Source organism: Simochromis diagramma, unplaced genomic scaffold (genome assembly GCF_900408965.1).
Source record: "Simochromis diagramma unplaced genomic scaffold, fSimDia1.1 OVJJ01000780.1, whole genome shotgun sequence".
In the NCBI taxonomy this organism is placed as follows: Eukaryota; Metazoa; Chordata; class Actinopteri; order Cichliformes; family Cichlidae; genus Simochromis; species Simochromis diagramma.
The window spans coordinates 227,067-252,680 of NW_024386802.1; the positions used below are offsets into that span (position 1 = coordinate 227,067).

General features: G+C 41.0%; 2 protein-coding genes and 1 long non-coding RNA gene across 3 annotated transcripts; all 3 read right to left on the minus strand.

The window, feature by feature from the left end:
- Nucleotides 1–2,202: 2,202 nt before the first annotated feature.
- Nucleotides 2,203–4,525, minus strand: LOC120730585. Its single transcript, XR_005695144.1, has 5 exons — nt 4,492–4,525; nt 4,214–4,405; nt 4,024–4,109; nt 2,981–3,050; nt 2,203–2,392 (listed from the first exon to the last, which is right to left on the minus strand). It is a non-coding gene; the product is annotated as an uncharacterized LOC120730585 (long non-coding RNA).
- Nucleotides 4,526–7,840: 3,315 nt separating this feature from the next.
- On the minus strand, nt 7,841–10,981 carry LOC120730580 (selection and upkeep of intraepithelial T-cells protein 1-like). The gene is made up of 3 exons (XM_040027006.1): nt 10,158–10,981; nt 8,540–8,872; nt 7,841–8,301 (listed from the first exon to the last, which is right to left on the minus strand). Exons 1-3 carry the CDS (start codon nt 10,225–10,227, stop codon nt 8,138–8,140), a joined length of 567 nt encoding a protein of 188 aa, XP_039882940.1. The 5' UTR covers nt 10,228–10,981; the 3' UTR covers nt 7,841–8,137.
- Nucleotides 10,982–20,449: 9,468 nt separating this feature from the next.
- Nucleotides 20,450–25,127, minus strand: LOC120730576 (outer mitochondrial transmembrane helix translocase-like). Its single transcript, XM_040027001.1, has 5 exons — nt 24,909–25,127; nt 24,447–24,497; nt 22,861–22,985; nt 22,445–22,543; nt 20,450–22,332 (listed from the first exon to the last, which is right to left on the minus strand). The coding sequence occupies exons 1-5, from the start codon at nt 25,125–25,127 to the stop codon at nt 22,173–22,175; spliced, it is 654 nt and encodes a 217-aa protein (XP_039882935.1). The 3' UTR covers nt 20,450–22,172.
- Between the last annotated feature and the right edge of the window lie 487 nt (nt 25,128–25,614).

The following is a 25,614-nucleotide window of genomic DNA, read 5'->3' on the forward strand; positions in this document are numbered from 1 at the left end:
GATCTGCCTAAGTGCAGAGTTTGTATATGGAAATATGATCAGATCAGCAAACTTGGTTCTCTGACGTAAAGTGATGAAGTGATCAGAATAAAGCCCATTTATGGTTTTAACTGAAATGTGCTGAAAAGAAGAAGAAGAAAACCTTGAGCAGAGATCTGGAATACAAGGAGTCAAATTTTGACCTGTTTGACTGCAGCTCACTGCAGCATTGATCAGTATTTATACACTGTAAATGCTTCTTCTGTTTTGTGCTTTTTTTTTTTACACAAATGTGCAGAAAGCATTGTGCGCAGGATAGAAACATGTCTGTTTTTTCTCTTTTTTCCTGACAGTAAAGCCTCTTCTCAGTCATTCAGACATCTTTCTGCTGCCATCTACTGGCTTTTACCTTTCTGTGACTGATGCCTTTATACACCATGCAAATATCAATCAGCCACTATATTAGGAACACTTTACTGGTACTGGGTTGCACCTAGCTCTGCACCTTTTCATCTGGGAAGAGAGATCAGAACTAAAGGAGAAAAATGTTTGAAAATGATGCACTGAACCAGAGAATTGCTAAAAGACACATAGACACAACCTAGTTCAACTTCATCAAAGTTGCTAAGCTAAATCAAAACTATCAGCAAAGCCTCAGTACTGATGAAAACATAAATGGGCTCCTGAAAGACAGAAAAAAAAATCCACTGCAGCTGGCGCAGTACTGCACATTTACAAATGAGAGAGACCGGGCAGGTCTGCTCTCCAGCGATAATAACTGAATGACTGAATAACCCAAATAGAAAAGACCTTTATTATCATTGTACATGTACAACAAAATTCTAGGTGTTCCACAGCAAGTGTGGAATAAAATAACATATTAAACATAAAGAATAAATAAAATTATAAAATCAGGAAGAATATATACATAAATATATACACAAATAGTAGAAAGGCATACATTAGAGAACGAAATAGTTGAAAAGTGCTTGAAAGCCTTGCAAAGATCTGTGCTCAGGTCACTTCTGTCATCATAAGTCCAAACAGTGTCATTGTATGTACTAGTGGTTAGTTTTGGTATTACAACAATTGATATCGCCTGCGGCACTGACTTACCAGGACACCTCTCTTCTTGATCTCCTCTTGGGTGTAATGGCTCCCAAAATAATGGTTTTACATTAGAGTAATTTAATAATATGACACACTACTGTACTAAAGTCATCAATAATAATTTTACAATTTTATTGCCACTCATTTCATTACAAAGGCACTTCAATTATCTGCACAATGAATGAATTAAAAATATATCAGATGTGTGTTTTTCTTCCTGCTACAATCAGCTGTCAAATTGTGTGCAGGGAGGAGGAAAATGGTGGTGAGGTCGACAACTTTTGATGAGTGGAGATGTTACTTTTGTTTTTGTACCACGAGAGGCTGAGAGTGTGATGGGAAAGTTGTTCTGCTTCAAGCACAGAAAAAAAGAAATCGCCATCGAGACTTTAACTCTGTGCAAACATCTGCATGAAGAGCACGCCAACACGAAACTAGCCAAGGACTAAATTCTTACATACTGGATTTCCTTGAAATAAATCTCTTTGTACACACACACACACACACACACACACACACACACACACACACTTTCTTTCAACCACTGAATGATGTTCCTTCTGTCTTTACTCTGTGGTTGAGGTTCAGCCGCTTGCCTGTTCTTTGTTATCTGCTCTGAACAGAGGTGTGTATCAGTTAGAAACACTGTTCAAATTTTCCATCGCTGCTCTTTCTGAAACCCACAGAACCACACAACAGGAACAACATATGACAGCAAAGTTTATTGATGCTGCAGAGGAAGCAGCACGCTTTGTGTGGCACGCTGTAGAATCAACTGCACGGTGCCACACAAAGCAAAGTTACAGAGGGCATTCAAAACAATACTTTTATATTTTAGTTACTTTTAGTAACTAAACATGTCTGTTGGGCTGACCGCATCTGTTCAAAGATGGTTGGTCATCTCAGACCACCTTTGAACAGAGGCACAGGTTTACGACACCAACTATCTGCTGTCTATAATCCAGTTTTGAGATCCTTCCCAGGAATGTGATTAGGTAGAGGACCAATAAGGGGTCCATGACCCTCGTGGTGGTCACTCCCACTGGGTTTAAATCTGGGACTCTCCACCATTTGACCCTAGAACTGAAGAAGCTTCTCGGATGAGAGGTGAAACGTCTTCAAGCAACTTAAACAAGTCCAGACGCTTTTCTTTCCAAGCTCTTTAGACAACGATGACCTGGATGACTGAGAACCTTCACAGACATGTCTGATAGGCCGTGTGGACCAGTTAGAGACCAGCTGCTGGACGTCGTTGGACTGGTGGACTACATCAGTAAAGAGTAGAGTGGCTCTGGTTTAAAGTCTGAACACAAACACACACAGTTCAACATGAGAAGAATAAGCAACTCTAAAACCCTCTGTTGTGTTTATGTGAAGTAAACTGACAGAATGTTTGTCTCTGAAGGATCAAACTACTTACAGGAGAAACCAGCTCAAGATAAAGCTTCATTTATGTGAGTTCAATTTAAATTAAACTGAAACTTTTGGGGAATTTGAAGAAGTTTCAGTATTAACTATGAAGTAAGTGATGCAAATGTTTTTTGGGACTTTTTGTACACAGTAAACATGAAGCCTGATTGCAAAATTCTTTATAACATTAAAGCATTATTTTAGTAACAGTTACAATTCATAACATCATATCAGTGATTTGACATTTTTAAGGGATCATCTTGTTCACCTTGGATTTCTAGTTTAGTTTTCCTCTCACTGAGCTGCTGATGATTTACTTCAAACTGTTATTTACTAGCATAGTGAGCTAAGACCTGATTCAGTGTGGAGAAGAAAGCTTGCTGCAGGTCTCTGCAGACCTCGGACATTTATTTACTGTTTTTACTAAATGTGGAAAATAAAAATAATTATTCTGATTTTAATTAATAAACAGCAGCTGTACCTGTTTGACCAGACAGCTGTTTGTCCATAACTCATGTCTTCAGTTCTCAGGGCAACAGCTGGATCACTCTCTGTCCAATAAAACACACACAGAGGACATCACTGCAAGTACTACAAGTTATAAAACTGGTAATATTAAAATGTGTTTTTAAAAGAAAACAAACTTATTTTTCAACAACAATATTTGATTCTGTTTGTACACTAACAGTCCTGCATTCCTCTGTCAGAGGAATGCAGGACTGTTAGTGTACAAACAGTCCTGCATGACGACCTGAGCAGCTGAAGTATTTTTATCTGACAGAGGAAACATGACGACCACAGAGCTGTTAGTTTCTGTTAACAGACTAACCACAGGCTGAAAAACCCACAGCCCAACATGCAGAGAAAAACATTCATTCAGCATTCAGAAATCATATTTGACCTCTTTGAGTTTTTGCATTAAAAAGATTTTCAGAAAGCTTCACATCTGAATCTGAGGTCAAAGTCACCAATGTTTGAACTTGTATGAGATGTTGTACATAATGACTTATTGTATTAATACAGTTGTGTGACTCATGCACAGCAACGTGACTAGAAAACCCCAAACAAGAAAATCTAAAAATAAAAACTGACGTCACTTTAAAATCGAGAGGAAGAAATTGAAAATGTACAAACTGAAAAACCTCCAAATTGGAAAGAATTAAAAAATAAACCAGTGTAGACAACATGAAGTAAGATGATCTGTGGTAATATGGCTGATCAAATTAAAACTTAGCATTTCATCTATGTTGTCATAGTAATAACAGTAATAATGCATTTATTTATTCATTTATTTTCTTATCTAATGTCAAGTATGGAAGAAAGATTTTGGGGATGAAGCCAAACTGACTCAATCTTTAACAAATGTGAATGTGGACAATATTATATTATACATATTATACAAGGAATATTTATGGAGTTTTAATTGTGTTTAACTTAAGCTCAGTGAGTTCACAGAGATCCTTTAACCGAGTTTTATCTTTTCTTTCAACATGAACACTGGACACACAGCATATCAAACACTACCTCTGCTTCTTCTGATTGGCTGTTGTTGATGACTTGTGATTTTCTGTCTCTGTATGTGACGTCATCTCCAACATGTCCCCCATAAGCTGAAAGGAGCCAGAATGAACAGAGAAATAATTTACTTAGAGAAACATATTAGTGAATATCACATCAAAATAATTTACTGTGAAAAACAAAGTCTGAGTCTCACCTTCAGTTTTCCTGTGAACACATGGTCTCCCTAACAGAACCAGTAACACCAGTAAGAACCCACAGATCGATTTAAGAAATGACAGCACAGAGAGAGCAGTGGAGGACAGTGATGGAGGAGGTGTTGATGTAGGTGGAGGTGTGGATGTAGGTGGAGGTGTGGATGTAGGTGGAGGTGTGGTGGTGTGTTCCCCTAAAATAAAGCAAACACAGTCATTAAGTTGTCGTCACATTGTGAATGTTGAAAGCTGCAGAAACACAGACAGGTGAGTGTGTCACCTGTGACAGTGATCCAGCTGGATGGAGACTCTCCATGACCGCTGATGTCACACTTGTAGAGGCCTTCATCAGACCTGGAAACATGCTGGATGGTCATGTGACCTGTAGGCTGCTTCCTGATGAGGGAGCCATCTTTATAGAAAGCAGCTGGGAGGTTGGAGGGAGTGGTCTTTGTTTTACAGAGCAGAGTGACGTCATCTCCCTCCATCACAGGGAGGACAGGACTCTGCAGGATCACTGATCCACCTCAACACAGAGACAAACTACAGCATTTCATCCATTTACACACAGCTTCATCAACACTAACTCCACACACTCAGCTTACCAGTGACTGTCAGGTTAACCATGTTACTGATGGGACCCTCTCTGGACTCACACCAGTAAACTCCACTGTCCTGATGGGAAAACAGTGATGTCACAGGAAGAACCAGACCATCTTCCCCACCCATCTCCACACTGAGTGATCTTATTATTGGTCCTCAGAGTCCATCCAGCAGAGCTGTCGTCCTCCTCACAGCTCAGAGACACAAAGTCTCCTTTAAAGAACTGAGAGCTGCTGGGACTCACAGTCAGACGAGCTGTGAGGGTTACAATGAAAAACTGTTGATATTTTATATTTTATAACTTCTGTCTTAGACAGTCATTAAAAATGCACTTTGCTTGTCTCAAACCGACAAGGTTGCCAGGCCTACTAAAAGGCTAAACTTGGAGCACAATTGCTCAGTAGCACCCTGTAGTCAGTGTAAGAGGTCAGCTAGCCCTGAGCTGCTGCTGGTTGACAATGTCCCAGTTCCTCAAAATGACCTGCAGGTGGACAGATCATGTATAACATGATCTGGACTTGTTACGTTCCCCTGAGGGGAACGTAACAAGTGAGAACAGGAGAAATATGCTCCTGTTCTGAGGGGAACTTGTTACGTTCCCCTGAGGGGAACGTAACAAGTGGGCAAAGCAATTTCTCAATTGCTTTGCTTTGTCAATTTTATGTCTGAGATCCATTCTGAAACCCAATCAGGTCATATCAGTGAGCATTTCTCAGGTTTAAACTGTGACAGAAGAAGGTTACTGACCTTGGTTTGTTGTGCAGCTCAGCAGTGAGATCAGAACTAAAGAGAAATGACACTTAGGTTGATTTGAGGTGAACATAAAGAACAACTCCACACAAACAGCTGACAAACTGTTTGTGTGGAGTTATGGAAATATGGTGTCTAACCAGATTCTTACTCTGGATGGCATTACCTTGGCCTCCAGTAACACTGTGAGGAACCTTGGAGTCATTTTTGACCAGGATATGTTCGTCAATGCACATTTTAAACAAATATGTAGTATGACGTATGTATGTGTATGATGCTAAAAAACTAGTTCATGCATTTATTACTTCCAGGCTGGACTACTGTAATTCATTATTATCAGGATGTCCAAAAAAACTCACTGAAAAGCCTTCAACTAATCCAAAATGCTGTAGCAAGAGTCCTGACAGGGACTAGAAAGAGAGAGCATATTTCTCCTGTTTTGGCTTCCCTTCATTGGCTTCCTGTTAAATCCAGAATTGAATTCAAAATCCTGCTCCTCACATACAAGGTCTTAAATAATCAGGCCCCATCTTATCTTAATGACCTTGTAGTACCATATCACCCTATTAGAGCACTTCGCTCTCGCTCTGCAGGCCTACTTGTTGTTCCTAGAGTATTTAAAAGTAGAATGGAATAGAATCCATTCAATGACAATTTTTACATTTTTTACATTTTACATTTTTACTCTTTGTAAACATCAGCCATTCAGCTGATAGAACAGTAATCAGTGTGATTATATGGGACACCTTTCAGTCCTAGAGTTAATAGTTTCTATTCAACCTGATTTGTTTTTCATGTCTTCTCCTCCATCATCAGTTATCAGGAGAGCAGACAGTCAAAGTACAAGAATTCAAACAAACACAGAGATTCTACTTACAGAGCAGACACAGCACAGATGTTTCCTTCATCGTCCTTCTCACTCATTTGAGCTTTTTTTCATTTCTGTCACTGACACCAAGTAAAGCCCGCCCTCTTCCCCTGAGCACCAGCTTTCTATTGGCTCAAACACAGAGGAGGTAACTCATGTTTTTCCTTGTCTAAAGATAGAAGTGAATAGAATTATTTAAATATACGCACATCAGTGAAAAAGCTCAAGTGTAGTTTTTTTTTTCTGGAAATACTTTGAAATAAAATGCTGTGGCTTAAAGTTGCCACACAAACACACACGACCAGAAGATCATGAGTGTTTTAAGATCATCTGATTATATTTCATAACTGTGATGGAACATTTATTATTTATTATTTATTTATTCTCCCAAATCATTTATATATATGGCCACTAGAGGGCAGTGTTTGACCCTAAAGTCTATAATGATACAAGCAAATTGTCAGTGATGCTTCTAGTTTGTTTTGCCTAGTTCTCATTAGCAGTCAGTTCCTTCATTTTTACATGTATTATATTGCATTACTTTTTAATTAAGTAGCAAGGCTACATTAGAGAGCTTCAAGGGGGCTGTTATTGTGAAAATGTTTCAGGTTGCACGATGATCAGATAGCAGACATGTAGATGAGGCTGATATAGAGAAATGATTTTAGAATATGTTCATGATCTAATCAGGAGCTCACCTATAGCAATTCATTGTTTTGTTCCAGTACTTAAACACCACAAACCTAACAATGACATCATCATCAACACTGGAACCACTGATTAGTCCGAGTTTTGAGTTCAAACTCTGCTGAACTAAGTTAAAAGAATGAAAAGACAACGCGCCATAAAAATGTTTTCAAAACTTTATTGTCAATAAACAGATTCACAAAAAATTAATTAATTAATTAATCAATCAATCAATCAATCCAAACATCAAAATTTGCAGTTACACTGAAGAAACACATAACACTGTACATTATAACACTGTACATTATAACATTCATTCAGTTGAAGATGATCAATAAATCCTAAACACCATCAGGCAGATCACTGATTGTTTATAATCCACAGTAATCCATCGTTTCTTCACCACATGCAGTGTTTATGGTGCAGGTTGGTTCAGTATCAATAATTATACTGTAACAGCTGATCTCTGCATGAGGATTAATTTGTGTTGTTCAAACCTCACAGAACCAGTTTGATCTCACAAGCAGCTGAACCTGAAGATGAAACGCACTCAGTGACTCTGTTATTGTAACATACAGGACACTGAAGTGACAAATAATGAGGGCAAACCAATGATGAACAAAGTCTGCTGACAATGAGAGATTTGTTTAAAATGAGTTCACTCAGAAGCTGAATATTTTATTTTGAAAAACCTTGATCTTATTTGATGTGTATTTGTTTGATAATGTGACCTCCTGTGTGCTCCACATATGAAGTGAGACAGAAATGAAAATAACTTTAAGACTTGAAACTCTTACACTGGGATGAGCAGCTAACCTGATAAAATAAGTCACAGATTTCAATGCTGTAGGGTCATCATGTGAAATTTCATGTAACAGTCTAAACAAGTCTGATGAAAACCAGAGAAATGTGAAATCAAAAATGAATATGGACGTGTTTGATGTCCCTCTGATTGAGGTTCAGCATTATTAGTTTCTTTGTCTTAAAATCATCCTTCTTGATTTCAGTTAAACAGAATTTAGGACTGTGATGAGCAAGTAGATTCATAGTTCACCTTCTTAACCTTCTTGTGTTTTCGGTAGATCAAAACAGCAACAACAGCAAAAAACAGAAGAACAGCAGCAACTGACAGACCGACTTTCAGTCCAACAGATCCATCCTCTGTGTCTCCTCCTGTCTGACCTGCAGGTGAGAAACAGGTGTGAGGTGTCAGCTGTCAGGTAGGTGATGAGTGAAGAACAGAACAGAATCCATTTCCTCTTCAAACTGCTGTCAGACATTATCTACTGCACTCTGATCACATCACTCAGACCAGCTGCTTTCTACAAAGTCTCATCAACAACATCTTTAGAAACAAACATCAACAACCAGGAAGCAGCTTCACCTCTGATCACACACACACTCAACTCTGCTCACTCACCTGGAGGATCAACATGAAGGTAGATGCTGCTGATGGGTTTATTGTTCCTCTCTTTTGAGAAGACACGACACTCGTATGTTCCAGTATCATTAATCGTCACATTGTTCAGAATCAGAGACACGTCTCCATCCTTCATCTGTCTGTCCTGCAGATCCACCCGGTTCTTAAAAGATAGATGCTGGTTGGTGGTATCAAAGTGCCCGTCCCGGTACAAAAGGACTTGTCTGGACTCCAGGTCAGCTCTGCTCCACTCTACAGCTCTGATGTTGTTGTTTGGAACTTGACATGTCAGAGTGAGGTTCTCTCCAGACTCAGCTGTGATGTTTTTCTGGGCTGAAAGAGGAAACAACACAGAGCAGAGAGGTTAAAGGGGTTTGTTTGTTTGTTTTTGCTGTTGTTTTTTATTAACTTTTTGAATCTTAGATGGTTAATTGAAGAACTCTATTAATGATCCAAGTGTAGAGTCTAAGCCGACGCTTGAATCCACTGAGGTGTTCGTTGGCGGGAGTTACACGATGTCACTAATATGCATGAACTTAATAAATTTGATATTTTCCAATAACTCCAGCTGTACTTACCATAACAGCCCAGCAGTCACAAACTGTTTGCTTTCTCCTGATCAACAACACACCTGGGGCAAATTAGTTTTCAGTTTCAGTTTTATTTGTCATATGCAAGTTAGCATATTTAGTTAGGGTCAACATTGCAATGAAATGTATTTGAGCAGAAGACAGTCACTCAGCAGTAGAAAAAAAACTACTGTGATGTGCTGGCAAATTACGTGTATCTACCTTAAAAACCTTCATATAAACACACCATACCAAAAAAAAACCCCTCAAAAGGTTACCTCTGGCAGCAGACATAAGGTACTAACCCAAATATGGCTCCTACACCAAGAAAAATACGTCCTGATAATAAGTGAACATAATGTGTGAGAGAAAGCAGCCTCTCATTATAAGACACCGTGAGTCTCTGCATGTTGCCTTTCTGTAGCTACAGCTGTTTGTATACACTGAACTAAAAGCTTTGTAGCTGTATACTGACTCCAGAAACTACAACACATCACACTGACACACACATCACACTTCTTTGTCTCTGTCACAGGGCTGGATGTAATGAAATGTTCTTAGAGTGGCATTGAAATCAAATGGGCAAAATCAAAGTCATTTCTTTACACATATGCAGCTTTTACATAGTGTGATATGCCTTAAAATGTAACCAATGATTGTGACTTTTTTTGTATAACCATTTAAAATTCAGGAGCAGATCTACAGATGTGGCATGGAGTGGCATGTGCCACCCTTAATAAACATTGTCATTTACAAAACTATGGTGGCACTCGGTGTGGCAAGAGATTATATCAGGGTGACACATGCCACCTCTGTAGATCGGCCTCTGGCTGTATACTGACTCCTGAAACTACAACACATTACACTTCTTTGTCTCTGTGAGATCTGATCACACCGACATGTTAGGTCCACACAGACTCCACCCAGCCTCGTGTCTCCTTCACAAACACGGAAAAATTGAATCAATATGAAAATAAATCTTCAGGAAATGTTGTTAACATGTAAACAGACTGATGCTTTTCCTCTCTGTCCCACAGAGTGAATCTCACCTGCAGAGACAAACACGAAGAGGCCGACAAACAGCAAAGTCGAGCAGAGCGACACAGTCACAGCAGACATTTCCGTGTTCTTGAACTCCGACGCTTCGATTGTTCTAAATGTCTCAGGATGGTTTTATTGAAATAACTGAACCTGAGTTTAAATCCTGACTACATGAGATTAAATTTAAGGTTTAAATGATCCTGAAAGTCTCTGACTGAGAACAGATCTGACTTTTTAGACACTCGTTCAAACTCAATACGTCCAAGTCATCGTCTCTGCAGGAAGTCACGTTAGAGTCACGTGTGTTTACGCTGCGCTGTAGGGTGACCATAAATAAGTGCGTCATAACTAAAGCGGTGAAATCTGAAGCAGGTCTGAGTGTTTAACAGGTTCAGTTCTTGAACGATCTCCACAGAACAACACAAACATCTCGTCATCAACCATCAGCTACATACTAAAGACCATCATCAGCCAAAGGACTTCAACATGACGTCACTATATAAACATGTATATTGTACTATGGAGGAGGCAGCATTTAGCTGTAGCCTCCATCAAACCACAGAGAACTTTGTCCACCTTTGATTGTCTTTAAGTTGTGTTGGAGCCACAGAGAGCAAATCTGTGTTCTTTATGGAGAACCAGTGAGGCTGTTTGGACTTTCCTATGAAACATCGGTGCAGGAGTCTCTCAGTACATCTGTTTACAGTGAGGACGAAGAAGCAGACACAGAGAAAACATACATGACTGTAATCAGAGTACAGGAGAGTAACTGAGTACACTTCCTGTTTGTGATTGAGGTGATTTTCTTCTTTATATTGTGTCAGATAGTCTGACAGCTTTTGGTTCTTCAGCTGATGAAACCCATTGAATTCATTTAATTCAATGTGTTTCTTTCTTTTTTGTGTGTTTTTACAGATTAAACCAGAGAACAGTAAATCTAATGCCTCACATGTCTGTGAAGGTTCTCAGTCATCCAGGTCATCGTAGTCAAAGGAGCTTGCAAAGAAAAGCGTCTGGACTTCTTTAAGTTGCTTGAAGACGTTTCACCTCTCATCCGAGAAGCTTCTTCAGTTCTAAGGTCAAATGGTGGAGAGTCCCAGATATAAACCTAGTGGGAGTTTCCCCCCACAGAGGGACAAAAGGACCCCCTGATGATCCTCTAATCGCCTGCGCCAAGGTGTGAAATTGGGTGTGGGACCCAATCAGCCAGAGTTTCGGGTGTGTTCGTTGTGAAACCTGGCCCCACCTTATCATGCGAATTCCTGAGGTCAGATGGCCCAGGATGTGAGTGGGCGTTAAGGCATCTGGGAAGGGATCTCAAAACTGGATTATAGATGGCAGAGAGTTGGTGTCGTAAACCCCCGCCTCTGTTCAAAGATGGTCGCTCACAGTGGACATAGATGGCTTCTTTCACTCCTCTTTCAAACCATCTGTCCTCAGTATATATATATATATATATTAGGGGTGCAACGATACACAAAATTCACGGTTCGGTTCGGTTCGATACTTTGGTGTCACGGTTCGATATTTTTTCGATACAAAAAAATGTTCATGCCTTTTTAATTTGTCATTTATTAAAATTATAAATATAGATTTTAACTCAAAAGTACAGTTTTTAAATTTAACCCTAACCCTTGTGCGTGTTTTTTATTTTGACAGCGAATGCACACCTGCGGACCACTTATGTGCAGCCCTGGTTATTTAGCTCGTCATATTGCAGCCACAGAAATTCTTTTGTCCATGAAACCATAAAGCTGCACTTTCTTTTTGCCTTATAGTCTGATTTGTCATAACTTCTCCGTTTTGTGGTAAGCTTTTCTTTGGCTGTCACTTCTTCACCCTGACCTGTCTTATTTGGCTCAGCAGAACTAAAATATATATCGTGCTGCTTTTACACACGCACTCACATAAGCTCAGCGATTCTCTGCGCGATCAACCTCTCACATGTTTAAGCTGCGGGAGATTTCACTTGTCATGTTTGCATAGTAAGCTAACGATTAATAAGACGATGTCAGAGGAATTGGTGCACAAATTATCATCACTCACAGATCAGTGCTGTCGCTCTCTATACACAGTTCGCACGATTGCAAAGTGAAAGCAAAAAACAAGCGCAAATTCAAACGCGACTTCAATATGTCACATATTGACAGTGGCTCACCGATGCCAATGACATAATTACCCAGCTACATTTCTGAAAGAATGCAAAAGCATTGACATATATTTTTCCTTCCTACAATAGCCCGACGGGCAGGGCAGAGATAGATTTTGGTAGCCCGACTGAAAAAACCGCTAGCCCCGGGACATTGGGCTAGCGATATTGCGAGCCCTGTATCTGATTGAGGAATCACTCATCTTTGGAAAAGAGAGTTTATTACAGAGAAATGGCTCTTTCCAAAATAAAAGCTATACTATCCGCTTCTTCTGGGCTATATTCTCAGCAGCATATTAAACATATAAGGAGAATCATGTGCTAACAGCTGTCTAAATGACTCGGCTAAAGTTAGTAGCATGCTTGCTTGTTTTTTTTCTGCTTCCACTTGTCTTTGCACTAGGATGATGTCGGCGTAAATGTGCAGTCATATTCGTTGTGTTCCCACTAGTGCTTTCAGGTTAATCTCGTTGAAATGACCTTAACGCCACAACACGGCAAATCTCCGTTAACGAGCTACCGCCGATCGCCCCGTGCACGGGGCTAGACGGCCAACACGTTAACGAGCTAACTGCGCTAACACACTAGTTCCCACCCATGTAATTGAGCATTGCATGGCACATCCAACATACTGTTTTACTTTAGTCCATGACTCGCTTACCTTCAGGGTCATACGTCACATGAAAACCAAAATAATTCCAAACGCCAGATCTGAATGAGAGTGGGGGAGGTCCATTTTGCAAGGAGAGCTTAACTTCTGTCTCGCTAGCTTGCCCTGCGCTCTTCCTTCTGACGATGCTGTCTGTGTTGAGCGCTCAGTGAATCTGCATTCGACTACTCCGCCTAGGCTGCACTGTCGAGCCTAGGCGGAGTAGTCGAACGCAGATTCACTGAGCGCTCAACACAGACAGCATCGTCAGAAGGAAAGTTGATAAAATAAATTACAAATGTTGTATTGTTCGATACATATGCGTACCGAACCGAAAGCACTGTGTCGAACGGTTCAATATCGATACGAATATCGTTGCACCCCTAATATATATAGGTCAGTATACCCTGTCAGTTTCTCAGCAGGTCAAAAGGAAGGTTTGTTATAAAAAACCAAGAAGTTGCACAGTTGTAAATATTTGACAAATGAAAAAATCTAATCATAACATATTTAAAAGTTTAAAATTTAAAGGTAAAAGTGCCTCTGTATCAAACACCCACAAACTAAACTGTATTTCCCTGTCAGCTGTTTCATATAAAACACCTGCATCATCACGTTCACGCCCACCTTTGCTCGTCAACTGTTTGAGATGCTGCAAGCCCAGATGTGAAAAACAAATACCTCACATTCAAAGATAAAATATATAGAAACTATTTCACTGAGACAAGTAAATCCATCCATCCATCCATCCATCTTCATCCGCTTTATCCGGGGCCGGGTCGCGGGGGCAGCAAAGAGGCCCAGACCTCCCTCTCCCCAGCCACCTCCTCCAGCTTATCTGGGGGAATACCAAGGCGTTCCCAGGCCAGCCGAGAGATATAATCTCTCCAGCGTGTCCTGGGTCTGCCCTGGGGTCTCCTCCCAGTGGGACATGCCTGGAACACCTCACCCAGGAGGTGCCCAGGGGGCATCCTTGTCAGATGCCCGAACCACCTCAGCTGGCTCCTTTCGATGTGGAGCAGCAGCTGCTCTACTCTGAGCCCCTCCTGGATGGCCGAACTTCTCACCCTATCTCTAAGGGAGAGACCAGCCACCCTTCGGAGGAAGCTCATTTCTGCCGCTTGTATCCGCGATCTCGTTCTTTCGGTCACTACCCACAGCTCGTGGCCATAGGTGAGGGTAGGGACGTAGATCGACCGGTAAATTGAGAGCTTCGCTTTTACACTCAGCTCCCTCTTCACCACGACGGACCGGTGCAGCGTCCGCATTACTGCAGCTGCAGCCCCAATCCGTCTGTCGATCTCCGGCTGCCTTCTCCCATCACTCGTGAACAAGACCCCGAGATACTTGAACTCCTCCACTTGGGGCAGGAACTCATCCCCGACCCGGAGTGGGCACTCCACCCTTTTCCGGCTGAGAACCATGGCCTCAGATTTGGAGGTGCTGATCCTCATTCCCGATGCTTCACACTCGGCTGCGAACCGTTCCAGTGCGAGCTGGAGGCCCTCACCCGATCAACAGAACCACATCATCCACAAAAATCAGAGATGAGATTCTGAGGCCACCAAAGCGAAAGCCCTCCGCCACTTGGCTGCGCCTAGAAATCCTGTTCATAAAAATTATGAACAGGACCGGAGACAAAGGGCAGCCCTGGCGGAGCCCATCACCCACCGGGAACGAGTCCGACTTATTGCCGGCAATGCGAACCAAGCTCTTGCAACGGTTGTATAGGGATCGAATGGCCCGTAGCAATGGGCCAGACACCCCATACTCCCGCAACACCTCCCACAGGACACCCCGAGGGACACGGTCGAAAGCCTTCTCCAAGTCCACAAAACACATGTAGACTGGTTGGGCAAACTCCCATGCACCCTCAAGTATCCTGGAGAGGATAAAGAGCTGGTCCAGTGTTCCGCGACCAGGACGAAAACCGCATTGTTCCTCCTGTATCCGAGGTTCGACTAGCGGACGAACTCTCCTTTCCAGCACCCTGGCATAGACTTTCCCAGGGAGGCTGAGGAGTGTGATCCCCCTGTAGTTGGAACACACCCTCTGGTCCCCCTTCTTAAAGATGGGGACCACCACCCCGGTCTGCCAGTCCACAGGTACTGCCCCTGATCTCCACGCAACATTGCAGAGGCGTGTCAACCAGGACAGCCCTACAACGTCCAGAGCCTTCAGGAACTCGGGGCGGACCTCATCAACACCAGGGGCTCTGCCACCAAGGAGTTGTTTAACTGCCTCAGTGACCTCGCCCCCGGAAATTGGCGGGTCATTCCCCTCATCCCCAGACTCTGCTTCCTCCTCGGAAGACGTGTCAGTGGGATTAAGGAGGCTCTTGAAGTATTCCTTCCACCGCCTGACAATTTTCTCAGTCGACGTCAGCAGCGCTCCGCCAGCACTATACACAGTGCAGGTAGAGCACTGCTTTCCCCTCCTGAGACGTCTGACGGTTTGCCAGAATCTCTTCGAGGCAGTCTGAAAGTATTTTTCCATGGCCTCTCCGAACTCCTCCCACACCCGAGTTTTTGCTTCAGCCACTGCCCGAGCCGCATTCCGCTTGGCCTGTCGATAACTGTCGGCTGCCTCCGGAGTCCCACAGGCTAACCAAGCCCGATAGGACTCCTTCTTCAGCCTGGTGGCTCCCTTCACCTCTGGTGTCCACCATTTGGTTCGGGGATTACCACCACGGCAGGCACCAACCACCAACCACGGCAAGGTTGGTTTCTATATATTCTATAAATATATAGAAAATATTTCACTGAGACAAGTAAATATTAAATAAAATTCCCACACCACACAGTCTGTGAAATTTGAGGAACTTGATCAAATTACTATTAACAGTTTAGACACCAATAAAAGAATATATTTCCTTAACAGTACAAAACACTTCACTACAGACATTAACTTTAACAATCCTTTAACCACCTAAAACTCACAGACTTTAGTCAACCTGTCAGGTTACCTTAAAGACTGAAAGACATCATTTCAAACACTTACTGTTGTTATAAATCTCTGAAACCCTCAAACACGCTTCTGATCATCAGGATTGAAAAATGCTGCGATGAAAGATTTTTTTAAAAGTGTTTGGTCCATGTGCCCTGTTGTTCATTATTAGGTCAAAAGGAACTTCTTTAAAATTGATTCTCCAGAAACAAAAGGTTAAAGAAAACTAAACGGTTGAAAAAAACAAATTATAAAACTTAATTATAAAACAAGTTAAAAATCTAAAAGAGACCTCTGACTCAAGCAGCCACCGACGAGGAAATGCATCTGTATTTCCTTGTTAACTTGTTTTACAAGACAAAACTGTGACAGCAGTGTCACCATAGAAACCACAGTCTTCTTCTTAGTATTGGCTGTAAGTGTGTGTATTTGAAAAACAAATATCATAGATATCACAATATCTTTCACTGATCTTAGTTTGATCCAAGCAAAAGAACTGGAAACAACAACCATACAGACAGCAGCTGCTGTCAGCCCCATTATTAATGATGATTATTATTATTGTTAGTGCTCACAGACACTCAGCAGTAAAGGTTTAATATATTAATGATCTCACTCAACCTGCAATTTCACTGACTTTAAAAGAAAAAGTTCTAAAACATAACAGCCTCAAAGTCTCTCCGCTGGATGGAAAATTAAAAAATAATGAGAAGAAAGAAACAGGATATTGTAGTTTCATCATAGTGTGGATTTCAATGGAAATCACACTGAGTTTGCAATAATGCTGCATAATAATAATCATCAGTTCTCTCTTTAAAGTTGTTGTTGTGGAGGTGTTCAGCAGAACTTGCAGCTTTGTGGACGGTAAAGAGGCATGTTTGTGTCTCTGTCAGTTTTCTGGAGAAACTGGCTCAGAGTGCCAGTACGTGTTGCTCAGTACATTTTAGTTTCTTTTTGTATCTGTTGTCGTTGTTCATGAACTGTCTGATTAAGTGATTTGATTCCAATCTCAGTGCAGCAAAAACATCTTAAATGTTGCAGTTTCTGTGTCTGCGAGTCCATCAGGGTCGCGGACAAAGAGCAGGTTCCTGTGATCAGACTGATGTTCTCTGTCGCTACAAATAGTTCAAACAACTGAGGGGAAAAAAGTGCAAGTTACATTATTATAAAAAAGTTTTAATTGTTTTAGTTCACTCTTCTGACAGGATGGAACAACTAAAATGATCAATGAAACATAAAACACTTTGTAAGGTCCATGTACCCTGTTGTTTTTCCACTGACCTAAAGGAACATCCTTAAAATTGATTCCACACAAGTAGAAAGTTAAATAAAATGTTACAAAACTAAAAACCAAAAGCTAAAATATAACAAGATAAAAATCTAAAAGTAATAAGACCTCAGTACCAACAGCTATCAACAAGTGGATGCACCAGTTTATCCTTGTTAACCTGATTTACAAGACAAATCTTAAACCTGTGCTAGACTATTCATCACAGTGTAGATGCTGGAGGCGTGTTTGTGTATCTGTCAGTATCCTGGTTAAGTTGGATCAGCAGTGAGGGTCAGAACTAAATGTTGCTCAGTACATTTTTTCTTTTCTTTTCTTTTGTGCAGCTGTGATTACAGATGTTCTTCTGCCTTCAGAAACCATCATATGTGAATCAAACAAATGACAAAAAGACTTTCTGACCAGGTGCAGACCAGCAACAGAAAATAATAAATAAAAATAGTATAAATTTTATATTAAGAAATCATATTGTAAGAACCTACTTTTTTAATTTGATGAACATATCAAAACTTAGATCCATGTGTCAACAAATGAACTTTTGTCTCTACTGCTGTGGAAATTTTTGAATAACCTGCAACACGCCCAGTGAGTCCAAAGTAGAGAGAAACATCCCAGCCAAAACAGCAGGATGATGGTGATGTCTGACGATGGGCGCCATCCTCACATCTTTCATACACGCACAAACAAAAACATTCCACATTGCCCATGTCACTTGTTTTATGCTTAGCCCTCACCTAAAGCAGAAGGAGTCTTACTATCTGTGTAACATCTCCCATGAACTCACAATGGCCCCAGTGTGTGTGTGTTTGCAGTTATTTATTTGTAAAAAATGTTTGGTATCATGTATGATTTTCGTTCCACTTCTCACGTGTACTCAACTTTGTGTTGGTCTTTCACGTGGAATTCCAATAAAATTGATTCATGTTTGTGGCTGTAATGTGACAAAATGTGGAAAAGTTTAAGGGGGGTGAATACTTTTGCAAGCCACTGTACTTGTGTCCACGATTGTATGCTTGTGTTTGTGTGCGACAGTTTTTCTATGTGTCCAGTCGAGTCTCTCTCTGGGAACATCTCAGGACCCCCCAGGTATGGAGGCCTCTGTCCCCCCACCACACTACCTGCCAATGGCTGCTGCCCTCATCCGTCAGTGTGTTGGTGGTGTTATTGTTTATTTTATTTTCATTTGCTGAACACAGGACAGACTTGACTGGGGGAAAGAAAGAAAGAAAAGGGAGAAAGAAAGAGGGAAAGAAAAACAGCGGGGAAGAGGGATGGTGATGAAGGGCAAAAACCAATAAAACAAACAGACAAAAAATACATATATCACCTGGATCACCTGTTGAGAAATAAAAAAGAGAAAACAAGCAAAGAAAAAGAGAGCAATATAAAAAACAACATCACTGCGATGGTCTATGTGACTATAACAGTAAATACTAAATATTAAAAATTACTGTGCAGCACATAATATCGACAGCGCACAGTGTGCTTTGAGGTAGGAGCCAAAAAGGGTGTAGTTTGTGTGTGTGAGCACCCGTGTGTACACCTGTGAGCATGAACGCCCTTGTTTTTAAAAGGTTCCTTCATGTAATGATCTGCTAGAGGGTGTGGGGGGGCCACAGCCCCGTCCTCCAGGGCATGAAGCAGGTATGGAGGAGATCAAAACTCCAGACATCCAGAGGCCCCCAGAACACAAGAGACCAAGGAAGACCAACAGAGGGGCAGCCACGCCACTGTCCCAGAAAGAGCTGAGGAGAGTCCCAGATGAGGGCTCACTCAGCAGCCGCGGAGCAGAAGCCAGGGGGAGTTGCAGTGTCGCGCCCGTGAGCTCTGCCGGCAGCCAGCCGTGCCTGAGTGACCGAGCCCCAGGCCGAGAGGCCGAGGGCACCCCACCTCCGAAGTGGCCCGAGCGAGCCCCAGGCTCCAGGCCCTGACAAGCAGACACCATGAGTGAGCCGGTGTGTACCTGGATGGCCATCCCCGGACACAAAGAACCACCAACGCACCGACACCTGAGGGTGTCTGCCACTGGCAGGGGTGTATTTACTGTTAAGCTGGGCATACACTGTGTGATTTTTGGTCCTTTTTGAGGTGATTTTTCAGGTATGCAACCATTTTGGGAGATCGGCCCAAGTTTTGTCCTAATCATGTATCGTGCATTGTGTAGTGTGTAGTATGTAGCCATGGCGGAGTTTGGAGTCTGGCTGTTTGAGGCTGTGGACAGGTGTCTTTTATACAGATGATGAGTTCAAACAGCTGCCATTCATACAGGTAACGAGTGGGGGACAGAAAAGCTTCTTACAGAAGTCAGTTTCATCCTGTATGTCAGTGACATCTCTAAGTTGCACTTGTTGCCTAAGAATAATTTTTGCTGGTCTGTGAGAGCCAGAGATTTTCCTTGTTTGAGGTGACCAAATACTTATTTTCCACCCTAATTTACGAATAAATTCTTTACAAATCCTCCCATGTGAATTCATGGATTTTTTTTTTTCACATTCTGTCTCTCACAGTTGAAGTGTACCTCTGGTGCAAATTACTGACCTCTGTCATCATTTTAGGTGGGGGAACTTGCACAATCGGTGGCTGACTAAATACTTTTTTGCCCCACTGTAGCTATGATGATGTTTGCTAGTTCACCTTACATGCATTAATGTAATAACGTGGTTAGCCTACTCTACGTAAATTACACACGAACAACATTAAGCTACTCACGCAGAGAAGAACGGCTGCTGCTGCTGCCATCATCATCCTCATCATTTCTGCTACACTGGCAGGGCTAGGGGCCAGGACTCTCCTCTTCGGGTTTTTGGGGGATGTTGCTAACTTCGGGTCCGATAACAGGCACCACACCCGCAGTAGATGTGCTCGATGTTAGGTCTCACAGCAAGCTATCAAATACGGCACACTTCTCTGCTTTTAAAAAAAAACGCTATGCGTCGCCAGGTGTTTCATCAGATTCGAGGTGTTACCTCCTTTGACAGTATCACAGTATCAGCTTAAAGCACTTGTTGCTGCTGAGTTTGCATCTTTTGCTGTGAAGTACAGCCAGACTTTTGACCGCTTCGCCTTGGACATTTTTAATCTGTAGCTCTGCTCTAACTGAACGTACGTACCTGGACCCGCCTACTTTCACAGGGTGGGAAACCAGAAATACCGATTGTTTCTCTTTCTCTTCTCACTTTGTGTGAAGTTTATGTTAAACATATGTTACACACAGGTGTGTTAACAATATATTAAAGAGTACAATATTTCTTATTTCTTTTCATTTTTTTTATTTTCGTTTGTTTGCTGTTTTTCTGAGTCCACGGACTAAAATCATTACAAGTATATTTAGTGCATATTTAATCACACAAAATCAGCAGTGCAAATGCTCACAAATCGTTCACACAAAGTTCAACATCCATTCATTGTCACAGAGCAGCATTAGTGACTTTAATGACATTAATGACTTTACTTCATCACGATGGTTCAAACAATAACTTAGTGCTAACATATAAACAACAGTTATAATTTTGAGCAGCAGTGAACAGAAAAGTCTAAGTTTAGGATTTTTATAAGCATTATTTCTTCCTATTTATTTTGCAGGGTGGGATTGTTCACTACACATTTGTTTGCATTGTTTAATTCATGTTTGCTTTAGTTCACAGGGAGCTTTAACAATCACTCTAATTACATGAACATCAGGGTATATCATGGCATAACAATAAAACAACTGTTTTCATTTCATTGTGGAGATGTTGGACATTTATCATGTATCAGCTGGTCAACATCAAATATCAGCTTGGTGACTCAACTCAGTTTGCCTTAACTAAGTATGAGCATGTTCACCTAAAAGTGTTGGCAATGGCAACATCTGATTCACAGTTCCATTGGTCAGTGCACCAAAAACTGAGTGGATGATTTTACATTCGGACTACTACAAAGCCATGAAAGCTTCACACACATGAGTCAGGATGCAAGTAAAAGCTGCTGCAGACAAATCAGTGAGAGAGAAAAAACTGCACTCTAGTTTAGTGTTAAAAAAATGCTCACAGACAGCTGCATGCTTGAGCTAAATAGGCTATAGTAGCTCTGTTTCCCTTCCTCTGATGTGTTCTCATGCAATTCCTGCTCTGAAAATTAAAAACGTCCGTGTCTCTGTGTAACTGCTTAAAAGTGATCATCGATTTAATTCAGCTTCTCCATTTTCCATTTAGCTGTTGTACACAGGGTTTAGCACATTAATCGTTTGTATAGGTTTACCCTATATTTTAACAATGTCTCATAATAAGATGACAGATTTTCAAGCAGGTGAAGTGCCTCTATGCACTTGATTAGTTTAGTTATTTGCATCATGTACTTCATCTCATATGTCATGTTACTACCATCAAGTCTGCATCAAGCTACCATAAGCTTGATGCAGACTACTTTTAGCAATTATGCACCTCACCTCATAACCGACTTCACCTGAACTCAACCAACTTCGACTGATTCCTTCGCTACAGCCCTTTTTATTGTCAGCAAGCAATCATTCATGAATATGCAATTACAAATACATGTGGCATTCTTAAGCAGCATATCTGAACAACAACTACAGTGTCCGTATCCTGTGAGTGTAGGTGCATGTGTGTGTGTTTCCAGCCATACTATACATAGACATATGACCTCTCAATGAACTTAAACTGTATGCAGAGAAGCAGAAGTAAACGTCTTGCTAAACTATAAAAACAAGAACTTGAAATGGGTCATTTAAAGGTGTGAAGTCTTACAGTTTGAGATAACGAACAAGACAGTCTGGTTTATACATATAATGGAAATTATAACGTCCAGGCTGCTTCCACTCATCTCATGGTACACAAGTGTACACAGACTCTTATCAGACCTAATAAGGATAAGATATTTTATCAGCACACAAATGATTATATATCTAAGCATAAATGATTATATGTTTCTAAGCACAAAAGACAATTCCAACACTTATTGTGTGCAATTGATGTACATATTTTTTTTTCAAGTTAATTCAACAGATTATTTTTTTCAGTGTGCCTAAAAATTAAATAAATAATTACTATGATTTGAAATATGATTATGTACAACATCAGCATGCCATATCTTCCCGCAGTGTTGGACTGGAGGTCATCCTGATTAATCTGACGAATAGGGTCATCTGAAAAACTGAGGGAGAAATCAAACATTCAGCAAAGATTAGCAAATGGCAACAAAAATTTGGTATAAATGATGTATATGCTTTGAAATATTATGTAAGTAAAAAATTATTATATCCAACATTGTGCTGTGGCCACCAGGAATCTTGGACTTCTTCATCTTCCTTGTAGCGTTCTGGAGGTCATCCTGACTAATTGGACGGATGTGGTCAATTGAAAGGCTGAGAGAAAGAAATCAGCAAACAGCAAGTGAACTTCTGAACTCAAATACCAAATCTACATCACTCAGTTCAATCATAAAAACTGCCTCCTCACTGGGAAAGTAACAGGTGTGTCAGATTCACAAGAAAAAGAAAAAAACATTTCAACTAACTGGCAAGTGTGTGCGTGATTTGTCCTAATGAACATGAAAAAGTTAACTAATATCATCAGTTCTGAATGTTTATTTTATTAATAATTGATAATACCTATATGCATTTTAAAATATGAAACGTCCTGTCACTGCACCCACTCTAACTTGGAAATACTAAACACCTACGTGTCAGAATCCATGATTTCTTGGAAACACAGCAGTGCTGCCTCACGACAAATCTCTTTGAGGTCACTTCCTGAGAAACCCTCAGTTTCCCCAGCGATGTGGCTGAAGTTAATCAGTGGATCCACCTACAAATGAGGAATCAATCAACTTCCAAAAATCTGATCAAGCAGTGTGAGCTTGAATTGATTGTCAGAAGAGTGTGACAAAGTGAATTTTACATGACAGCTCCTGTCCTATATTTGAAATAGCTCTGCATAAGTGTAGCAGAAGAATCGGAAGAACTAGTTTAATTTCATTTCCCTCCACCACTGAACTTACACCATCATTTTCTTTTCCTTAATTACTATTATTTCTCTTTCCCTGTTCTTCTCCTTTTTCATAGATGTCTTTTTTCCTTCCTTCGTTATATTCCTCTCCTTTTCCTAGCTTCTTTTTCCAGTATTCTCTCCTTTTTCCTTACCCCTCTCCTCCCTGCTACCCTGTTTTAGTCCTTTTCTTTAGTCTCTTCTCCCTTTCATTATTTCTTTTTCCAATATTTCCCTCTGTATCCCTTTATTTTTCCATTGTTGCTTCCTTAATGCTTCCTTGTTTTCTTCAATTCCCCCTTTCTTTTCCTCCCTTGTATCCCTATAATACCTGATTTTCCATTTCTTGACCCCTTTTCATTTCCCCCTCAATGCCTTATTATTATTATTATTTTTCAATTCAATTCAATTTATTTATACAGTGCCAATTCACAACAACAGGGAGGAGGAAAACAAGATGAAACACATGCTGTGGAACAGAGCCAGAAACTAATAACAAGTATGATTCAATGCAGAGAGGTCCACGCATAGTGAGTGAAAAAGGTGATTGAAGAAGAAACACTCAATGCATCATGGGGATCCCTGGCAGCCTACGTCTATTGCAGCATAACTAAGGGAGGATTCAAGGACAACTGGTCCAGCCCTTTAGCAAAAAGGAAAGTTTTAGACCTAATCTTAAAAGTAGTAGTAGTGTCTCTGTGTCATCTGCATAGCAGATAGGCATATGCTATGCATTCTGATGATACTGCCTAAGGGAAGCATGTACAGTATAATGTAAACAGAATTGGTCCTAGCACTGAACCCTGAGGAACTCCATAATTAACCTCAGTGTGTGAAGAGGACTCTCCATTTGCATGAAAAAAATTGGAGTCTATTAGATAGATATGATACAAACCACTGCAGCGCAGTACCTGTAATACCTACAGCACGTTCTAATACCGAATTTCCCAGAGGAACCCACCCGAGGGATTAATAAAGTTTTATCTTATCTTAATTGCTTTAATAGGATATTATGGTCGACAGAATCGAACGCTGCACTAAGGTCTAGCAGGACAAGCACAGAGATGAGTCCACTGTCAAAAGCCATAAGAAGATCATTTGTAACCTTCACTAAAGCTGTTTCTTTTTCTTCACTCTTACTTCACTCTTTACTGTTTTCTTCAACTTCCTGTGCTAACTGTATTAAAAGAGCAGAAGAAGAACCATGTTGGTAAAATAATGTAAGATCATAAGGATTAATATCTCAGTCACATGACTTTTTCCCTTCTGCTGTGAACCTACCTTCTCATTTTCCAGGATCAGTCTGAGTATCTGCTTGCGCTGCTCAAAGTTCTGCACGAAAAAAAAAAAAACCACACTGTCAGACAATTTCTGTTGCTGTCATTTTAATGATATATCATTAGACAAGCACAAAAGTTCTTGGGAAAAAAATGTAGCAATGCTTTTCTTTGGGTTTGATGTCTTCTCTACCTTATCACTTCTAATGTGGTGATATTATCTGAGTGGTGACAGCTGCCATTCAGGAGAATACTTGAGAGTCCTGTGCTTTAACAGCAGGCAAAAATAGAAATGACTGTGTGATGATGTTGCCATGCCAGGCAAAGCGATCAATTCAGAGGGTACACTGCTGTGTCAGTTTCCATGTTTGTTTGTTTGTTTGTCTTTCTTTCTTTCTTTCTTTCTTTCTTTCTTTCTTTCTTTTGTTTTTAAAAAACAGTCAGACTTATTTTGAAAAGGACATACAGGCAGCTTGATGTGGATCTTGGTGGGCATCCTCCTCAAGATGGCAGGGTCTATGTCCTCAGGACGATTGGTGGCTCCCATAATGATCACCTGACAAAGTACACTTTCATCAGCTTTACACACAGAGGCTGAAACCTCTAGGGGCAAACATCTTAAAACTAAGAACAGTATATCGATCATCTGATTGTTTATGTTAGGATTCACATATAGTGCATACATTATGGATGTCATGGTCCTGGGCCATGTTGGCCCAGTATTCTTAGTTTTCTTGTATGTTTGTATTTTGTTCCCTATTTAGGCCATGTTTCCTGAGTTGCCCTGTTGTGTTGTTCCCTAAGTGTTTTCCCTTCGTGGCTTTTACCCCCTGTGTGCCCCTCTGTGTATCTGTGAGCCCTCGTCTCTCCTTATGTTTTATTCCATGTTTCCCCTGCCCGTTATGTCTGTGTTTTCCCCGTGCTCTCTCTCCTCCTGTCTGAACCTCTGTACTTCCTGTTTGACTCTGCCCGTCTCCCGTCAGTGTTATGTTCACCCCGCCCTGTCTCGTTATGGTTATCTGTGTCAGCTGTGTTCCCCGTGTGTTCCCACTTTCCTCGTTAACCCTCTGTGTATTTCTGTCTGCGTCTCCCTCTTTTCTGTGTCGCGTTCTCCCTCATGCTGTGTGTGATTCCCCTGTGTTTCTTGGTGAGCTTTATGTTAGTTTTTCCCA

Coding starts and splice junctions, on each gene's coding strand:
- LOC120730580 (XM_040027006.1), bottom strand. CDS start 10,227: ATGTCTGCTGTGACTGTGTCGCTCTGCTCGACTTTGCTGTTTGTCGGC. Junction 8,873..10,157: donor CTTCGTGTTTGTCTCTGCAG/GTGAGATTCACT, acceptor TTCCTCTTTCAG/CCCAGAAAAACATCACAGCT. Junction 8,302..8,539: donor CCTTCATGTTGATCCTCCAG/GTGAGTGAGCAG, acceptor TCTCACCTGCAG/GTCAGACAGGAGGAGACACA.
- LOC120730576 (XM_040027001.1), bottom strand. CDS start 25,127: ATGTATGCACTATATGTGAATCCTAACATAAACAATCAGATGATCGAT. Junction 24,498..24,908: donor AGATCCACATCAAGCTGCCT/GTATGTCCTTTT, acceptor TTTTTCGTGCAG/AACTTTGAGCAGCGCAAGCA. Junction 22,986..24,446: donor TGATCCTGGAAAATGAGAAG/GTAGGTTCACAG, acceptor CCTCATTTGTAG/GTGGATCCACTGATTAACTT.